General features: G+C 35.2%; 1 protein-coding gene across 1 annotated transcript; it reads left to right on the top strand.

Annotated features, from left to right (window-relative positions):
- Window positions 1–3,233: 3,233 nt before the first annotated feature.
- LOC126946588 (protein transport protein Sec61 subunit beta-like) lies at window positions 3,234–3,745 on the top strand. Its single transcript, XM_050777123.1, has one exon. It carries the CDS (start codon window positions 3,260–3,262, stop codon window positions 3,548–3,550), a length of 291 nt encoding a protein of 96 aa, XP_050633080.1. The 5' UTR covers window positions 3,234–3,259; the 3' UTR covers window positions 3,551–3,745.
- The last annotated feature ends 5,017 nt before the right edge of the window (window positions 3,746–8,762 follow it).

The following is an 8,762-nucleotide window of genomic DNA, read 5'->3' as shown; positions in this document are numbered from 1 at the left end:
ACCCACAGCCAATATCACACTGAATGGGCAAAAACTGGAAGCAGTCCCTTTGAAAACTGGCACAAGACAGGGATACCCTCTTTCACCACTCCTATTCAACATAGTGTTGGAAGTTCTGGCTAGGGCAATCAGGCAAGAGAAAGAAATCAAGGGTATTCAGTTAGGAAAAGAAGTCAAATTGTCTCTGTTTGGAGATGACATGACTGTATATTTAGAAAACCCCATTGTCTCAGCCCAAAATCTCCTTAAGCTGATAAGCAACTTCAGCAAAGTCTCAGGATACAAAATCAATGTGCAAAAATCACAAGCATTCTTATACACCAGTAACAGACACAGAGCCAAATCATGAATGAACTCCCATTCACAATAGCTTCAAAGAGAAGAAAATACCTAGGAATCCAACTTACAAGGGATGTAAAGGACCTCTTCAAGGAGAACTGCAAACCACTGCTCAGTGAAATAAAAGAGGCCACAAGCAAATGGAAGAACATATCATGCTCATGGATAGGAAGAATCAATATCGTGAAAATGGCCATACTGCCCAAGGTATTTTATAGATTCAATGCCATCCTCATTAAGCTACCAATGAGTTTCTTCACAGAATTGGAAAAAACTGCTTTACAATTCATATGGAACCAAAAATGACCCCGCATTGCCAAGACAATCCTAAGCCAAAGGAACAAAGCTGGAGACATTATGCTACCTGACTTCAAACTATACTACAAGGCTACAGTAACCAAAACAGCATGGTACTTTTACCAAAACAGAGATCTAGACCCATGGAACAGAACAGAGTCCTCTGAAATAACACCACACATCTACAGCCATCTGATCTTTGACAAACCTGAGAGAAACAAGAAATGGGGAAAGGATTCCCTATTTTATAAATGGTGCTGGGAAAATTGGCTAGCCATAAGTAGAAAGCTGAAACTGGATCCTTTCCTTACTCCTTATACAAAAATTAATTCAAGATGGATTAGAGACTTAAATGTTAGACCTAAAACCATAAAAACCCTAGAAGAAAACCTAGGTGATACCATTCAGGACATAGGCATGGGCAAGGACTTCATGTCTCAAACACTAAAAGCAATGGCAACAAAAGCCAAAATTGACAAGTGGGACTTAATTAAACTAAAGAGCTTCTGCACAGCAAAAGAAACTACCATCAGAGTTGACAGACAACAGAATGGGAGAAAATTTTTGCAATCTACTCATCTGTCAAAGGGCTAATATCCAGAACCTACAAAGAACTCAATCAAATTTACAAAAAACAACAAACAACCCCATCAAAAAGTGGGTACATGATATGAACAGACACTTCTCAAAAGAAGACATTCATACAGCCAACAGACACATGAAGAAATGCTCATCATCACTCGCCATCAGAGAAATGCAAATCAAAACCACAATGAGATACCATCTCACACCAGTTAGAATGGCAATTATTAAAAGTCAGGAAACAACAGGTGCTGGAGAGGATGTGGAGAAATAGGAACACTTTTACACTGTTGGTGGGATTGTAAACTAGTTCAACCATTGTGAAAAACAGTGTGGTGATTCCTCAAGGATCTAAAACTAGAAATACCATTTGACCTAGCCATCCCATTACTGGGTATATACCCAAAGGATTATAAATCATGGTGCTATAAAGACACATGCACACGTATGTTTATTGTGGCACTATTCACAGTAGAAGAGACTTGGAATCAACCCAAACGTCCATCAGTGACAGACTAGATTAAGAAAATGTGGCACATATACACCATGGCATACTATGCAGCCATAAAAAAGGATGAGTTCGTGTCCTTTGTAGGGACATGGATGCAGCTGGAAACCATCATTCTCAGTAAACTATCGCAAGAACAGAGAACCAAACACCGCATGTTCTCACTTATAGGTGGGAATTGAACAGTGAGATCACTTTCACACAGGAAGGGGAACATTACACACCAGGGCCTATTGTGGGGAAGGGGGAGGGGGGAGGGATAGCATTAGTAGATATACCTAATGTAAATGACGAGTTAATGTGTACAGCATACCAACATGGCACATGTTTACATATGTAACAAACCTGCACGTCGTGCACATGTACCCTAGAACTTAAAATATAATAATAATTAAAAAATAAATAAATAAAAATAAAAATACAACATACCTGAGCCAGTGGGGTACAGTGAAATTACTACTAATAGAAATTTTTATAGCAATAAGAAATTACATCAATAAAGTAGAAAAACTTTAATTAAAAAAAACTAATGATGCATGTTAAAGAACTAGAAAAGCAAGAGCAAACCAAACCCAAAATTAGTAGAAAAAAGTAATAAAAACAGCAGAATGAATAAAATTTAAATAAAAAAATACAAAATCAAAAAAATAAAATGTAGATTTTCTGAAAAGATGAGCCAAATTGAGAAACCTTTAGTCAGACTAAGAAAAAAAGAGAGATCCAAATAAATAAAAGCAGACATACAAAAGGAGACATCGGAACTGATACCACAGAAAGTCAAAGGATCACTAGAAGCCACTGTGAGTAACTATATGTCAATACATCAAAAAACATAAAATGAATGGATAAATTACTAGACTCATACGGCCTATCAGGATTGAACTATGAAGAAATCGAAAACCTTAACAGACCGATAATAAATAATGAGATCAAAGCTCTAATAAAAGGCTTTCTAGCAAAGAAAAGTCTGCTACCCAATGGCTTCACTGCTGAATTTAATAAAACTATTAAAGAAGAACTCATACCAATCCTAATGAAACTATTCCAAGAAATAGAGGAGAAGAGAATACTTCCAAATTTATCTACAAGGCCAATATTACTTTCATAACAAAACCAAAGACACATTAGAAAGAAAAAAAAAAACCCTACACATCAATATCCCTGATAAACATTGGTGCAAAAATCCTCAACAAAATACTAGCAAATTGAATTCAACAACACATTACAAATATCATTTCTCATGACCAAGTTGGTTTATCCCTGGTATACAAGGTTGGTTGAACATATGCAAATCAAACAATGTGGCACATCGTATCAACAGAATGAAGGACAAAAACCATGTGATCCTTTCATTTGATGCTGAAAAAGCATTTGATAAAATGTAATATCCCTTCATGATAAGAACCCTCAAAAAACTGGGTAAATAAGGACCATACCTCAACCCAGGAAAAGACATATACAACAGAGCCACAGCTAGTATCATACTGAATGTTAAAAAAATGAGGTCAGCTGCTTGCTACCGGTATCTCCAGCATGCCTGGTCCGACCCCCAGTGGTACTAACGTGGGATCCTCAGGGCTCTCTCCCAGCAAAGCCGTGGCCGCCCGGGCGGCGGGATCCACTGTCCGGCAGAGGAAAAATGCCAGCTGTGGGACAAGGAGTGCAGGCCGCACGACCTCAGCAGGCACCGGGGGGATGTGGCGATTCTACACAGAAGATTCACCTGGGCTCAAAGTTGGCCCTGTTCCAGTATTGGTTATGAGTCTTCTGTTCATCGCTTCTGTATTTATGTTGCACATTTGGGGCAAGTACACTCGTTCGTAGATTCAGTTACATCCATCTGTCATCTGAAGAAGGAGGAAAAAACCCAACATTTCTTGGACCAAAAGTATAGTGACTATCCTGTTCATGAGAGAAATTTTCTGTAAGCTTGCTCTTTTACAGGGGATTTATCAATAATTGATTTTGAGGAATCAGTTTTTTTCTATGGCTAATAAACTTTTTAATTCACTTAAAAAATGAAAGAATTTTTTTCTAAGGTCAGTAACATAACAAGGGTGCTCACTCTCACCATTGTTAGACAACATTGTACTGGAAGTCCTAGCTAGAGAAATCAGGACAGAGAACAAAATAAAAGTCATCCAAATTTGAAAGAAAGTAGTCACACTATCCTTATTTGCAGATTGATGTGATCTTATATTTGGAAATACCTAAAGACTATGGCAAAATACTGTTAGAACTGGCAAACAAATTTGGTATAGTTGCAGGACACATAATCAACACGCAAATATCGGTAGCATTTCTGTATGCCAATGGTGAATGATCTGAAAAAGAAATCATGAAAGTCATCCTGTTTAAAATCACTACAAATAATATTAAATACCTAGGGTTTAACTTAAGCTAAAAATGAAAGATTTGTATAATAAAAACTATAAAATATTGATGCAAGAAATTGAAGAGGACACAAGAAATGGAAAGATATTTCATGTTCATGGATTGGAAGAATCAATATATTTAAAATGTCTATACTACTCAAAGCCATCTACTGATTAAATGCATTCCCTATCAAAATACCAATGACATTTTTTATTGAAATAGAAAAAAAAATCCTAAAATATATACAATACCACAAAAGACCCAGAATAGCCAAAGCTATCCCAAGCAAAAAGAACGAAACTGGTGGAATCACGTTACCTGACTTCAAATTATACTGCAGAGCTACAGTAACCAAAATAACATGGTACTGGCATAAAAACAGACACATACACTACTGAAATATATTAAAGAACCCACAGACAAATCCCTGCAAGTACAGTGAAGTCATTTTTGACAAAGGTTCTAAAAACATACATTGGGGAATAGACTGTCTTTTCAATCAGTTGTGCTGAGAAAACTGGATATGAATATGCAAAAGAATAAAACTAGTTCCCTATCTCACATAGTATACAAAAATCAAATAAAAACAAATTAAAGACTTAAATCTAAGACCTCACACTATTAAACTACTAAAAGAATATGGGGAAACCCTTCAGAACATTAAACTGGGCAAGGATTTCTTGAGTAATATCCCACAAGTACAGGAAACCAAAGCAAAAATGGACAAATGGGATCACAAACAGTCAAAAAAAATTCTTCATGGAAAAGGTCATAATCAACAAAGTAAAGGAAAAACCTAAAAAATGAGACAGAATATTTGCAAACTATTCATAGGACAAGAGACAAGAATATATAAGAAGCTCACACAACTCCATAGAAAAAAATCTAATAATTTGGTTAAAAATGGGCAAAATATTTGAATATACATTTCTCAAAGGAATACATACAAATAGCAAACAGATATATAAAAAGACGTTCAACATCATTGATCATCAGATAAATGAAAATTAAAACTATAATGAGATATTATCTTACTCCAGTTAAAATGGCTTTTATTCAAAAGACAGGCAATAATGAATGCTGGCTAAGATGTGGAGAAAAGGGAATCCTTATACACTGTTTGGTGGGAATGTAAATTAGTACAACCACTATAAAGAACAGTTTGGGGGAATCCTCAAAATCTAGAAATAGATACACCATTTGTTCCAGCAGTCTTATTGCTCAGTATTTATCCAAAATAAAGGAAATCAGTATATCAAAGAGGTTATCTACATTCCCATGTTTGTTGCAGCACTGTTCATGATAGATATGATTTGGAAGCAACCTAAGTGTCCTTCGACACATGAATGGATAAAGAAAAGTGGTCCATATACATGATGTAATACTATTAATCCATAAAAAAGAATGAAATTCAGTCATTTGTAACAGCACATTATGTTAAGTGAAACAAGCCAGGCAAAGAAGTTGGCATGTTTTCACTTCTTCAATTGAGTTCATGGAGATAGATTGTAGAATGTTTGTTACTAGAGTCGGGAAAATGTATCTGTGGCAAGGAGTGCAGATAAATAATGTGTACAAAAATGTAGTTAGAATAGATACAATTTAGTCTTTTATACCGCAACAGGGTGAGTACAGTCAATGATAATTTATTGAAAAATTTAAGGTATCTGTAAGAGTATAATTGGATTTTTTGTAATGCTTGGAAAGGATAAATGCTTGAGGTGATGTATACCCCCATTTACCCCAATATGTTTATAATGCATTGTATGACTGCCAAAACAGCTCATGTACCCCGTAATAACATATACTATGTACCCACAGAAAATAAAAATGACAAAATTTAAATAAATCTCATATCTTGAAGGTCATATGACCAATTTCTCAGTGGAGCTACCTTCCCTCCCAAAGTATATGAAAATGTTCTGTGTATTTCAGTTCCATTCATAGTTTCTTCTCATTAACTTTTTTCTCACAGGATTCTTTGGTCTTTGAAACTCATGAATACATGTACATCAGAGCTGGGTGGCATTTAAAGAACACCTATTCCAACTTTCATTTTAATAGATAAAAAGATAGGGCAAGGAATTTGACCTCTTCTCAAATGATTTCCAGTTTCCAATCATCTCTAATAACCAAAAGTATTTTCTGTTTATCTGTGGCAGTTTATTAAGGTTAGATCTTACCAATGGTTTTAGGTTCCAAAGATCTGGGAGTAAAATCAGAAATTATCTAGTCCAGCAGGATAAACCCAAATCATCTAAGTAGATGTTTGTCTGACTTATTCTTTAACATTTTCAGTGATGACACTTATTTATTCCTCTTGACAGGTTATTCTTGTGTTTCCTCTTTCTTGTGTTCTGGTGCCTAGCAGAGTGCTTGACATATGGTAGATGGTCAAAAAATATTTCTTGAACATGTTTTTGGAGGGATCCTTATCTCCTTGTCTTTCTTTTTATTCACAAATTATGCATGTATTTATCACTAGAATAGTACAAGAACTATTTGAAATTGGATAAATGGAGAAAAAGATGTATATTTACTCAGATTTCACTGTTGTAACATTAATGTTGATGAAATTTTGTTGTATTGTTATCCAGGGTTTTGAAATACATTTCTATGTGTACATTATTTAAAATGCAAATAAGCTTTTCCATATATCTTACTAGTCCCTGTTTTCTCACTTTACTTTATCTTACAGATATTTTTCTGTTATTATATACTCTTTCACACCCGTTATTTTTATTCCTGTGTCTTACTATTAATGTCCTTATTTGGGGGAATTGCCATGAAGTCCTCATGTCCTGTGTTTTATTGCATCCTTTGCTCCAATATTACAAACAAGCACCAATAAATACCAGGCCACCTGAACTTTTTGACTACCACAACCACTTGCTTCCAAACATTTTTCTGACTATTTTCATGAAGTACAATATTCAGTGAAACTCATTTCTTCTTTCTCCTTATCCTTAAAGGCTCATATACATAATAAAGTGAGCTCTCACTGTTGTTCTACAAATACTATTATACACACTATATTTGTGTATTCATAGTTTAAATAAAACTAATTGAAACCCTGAAGTAGGAGATACTTAGGTGAATTCAAACATTAAGAAAATTCATAAATAGGAAAGCCTTTAAATCATAAAAAGTTAGAAGACCTTAAGGGTGGTGGTATATGTGTGTTGTGGAGGCACTATATAATGACTGAGAAGAAAAGCTAATTGCAGTTCACTTCCAGGCAGGGTAAGATGAAGAGAAGTGGCCAGCTCTTCTCTGGTCAATTTGGAAATATTTCCTGGAAACATTACCTCTGTCTACCATCACGTATTATTTTCGGCCTCAGACATTGAACATGTGGTTCTGTATGGGACTGGGTAACAAGGTGTGTGTGAGGATGAGCTTTTCTTATATTAGATATAGTTTTGCAATATGATAAGGTTATTGAAAGAAATCAGTGTTATTTCCAGGAGTATTCTGAGAGACACTGTGTCATGGAACAACATGACTTTGATGAGATGGCACCTAGGATGTCCGAGTCAGTGTGGGACTATCAGAGGCTCCAAATGATGAGGACACAGAGAGGCAAGTAAGAGAGGAGCTGTAGACATGATTGATAAAGTGGGAAGATATGATTGGCAGGGAAAGATTAAAGAAGCTGTGTTACTCACTTAATGAGGAGGCACAGAGGATAGACCTCATATTTCTCTATAAATATCTGAAAAGTATTAACACTACTAGAAGGAAAACTTTTTCTGCAGTGGAGTAGGATTGGACAGCTAGGATTCATAGCTGGATGTAAAGGAAGATATTTAAAAGAACTGGTTTCCCTTGAGGCTGCTTAAAAGTGTTATTAAAATACTGACAACATATATAGCAAGGGCAATGATAAATGACAAGGGACACTGCCCTATTTTTCTGGATCAAGGTTTTTAAGGTTTGCTTCTGTGCCAGGCAATACTTGTTGTTGGGGTAACCTGGGAGTGGTAATGGGAAAGCCACGTCAATGAAGAATAAACTTGAGAGGCATGAGGTAGCTAATTACCAACTAGCAAAAAATTGTTTCAATATTTTATAAATAAGTATGGCCATACAACAGAGGTTCTCAACTGAGGGTGGTTTTGCTCTCTAGGGAATATTTAGAAATATCTTCAGGTTTTTATAATTTAAAAAATTTTTAATTTGCGCACATAGTAGGTTAATATGTTTATGGGGTATATGAGATGTTTTTATACAAGCATGCAATGCATGATCATCACATCATGGAGAATGGGGAATCCATTTCTTAATAATTTATATTTTAAATTTAAAACAACTCAATTACACTTTTAGTTATTTTTAAATGTAGAATGAAATTATTGACTACAGTCACTCTGTAGTGCTATAAAATAGTAGTTTTTATCATTTCTATATTTTGTACCCAATAGCCATCCCCACCTCCCTGAAAACCCCTATTACACTTCCCAGACTCTATTAACCATCCTTCCACTCTCTATCTCCATGAGGTTTTAGATCTCACAGATAAATGAGAACATGCAATGTTTGTTTTTCTGTGCTTGGCTTATTTCATTTAACATATTGATCACTAGTTATATCCATGTTGTTGAAAATGACAGGATCTCTCTCTCTCTCTTTTTTTTTTTATGGCTGAACAATACTCCAT

Source organism: Macaca thibetana, chromosome X (assembly GCF_024542745.1).
Source record: "Macaca thibetana thibetana isolate TM-01 chromosome X, ASM2454274v1, whole genome shotgun sequence".
In the NCBI taxonomy this organism is placed as follows: Eukaryota; Metazoa; Chordata; class Mammalia; order Primates; family Cercopithecidae; genus Macaca; species Macaca thibetana.
The sequence above is the reverse complement of the archived record's forward strand: the minus strand, read 5'-3'. Positions and strand labels throughout refer to the sequence as shown.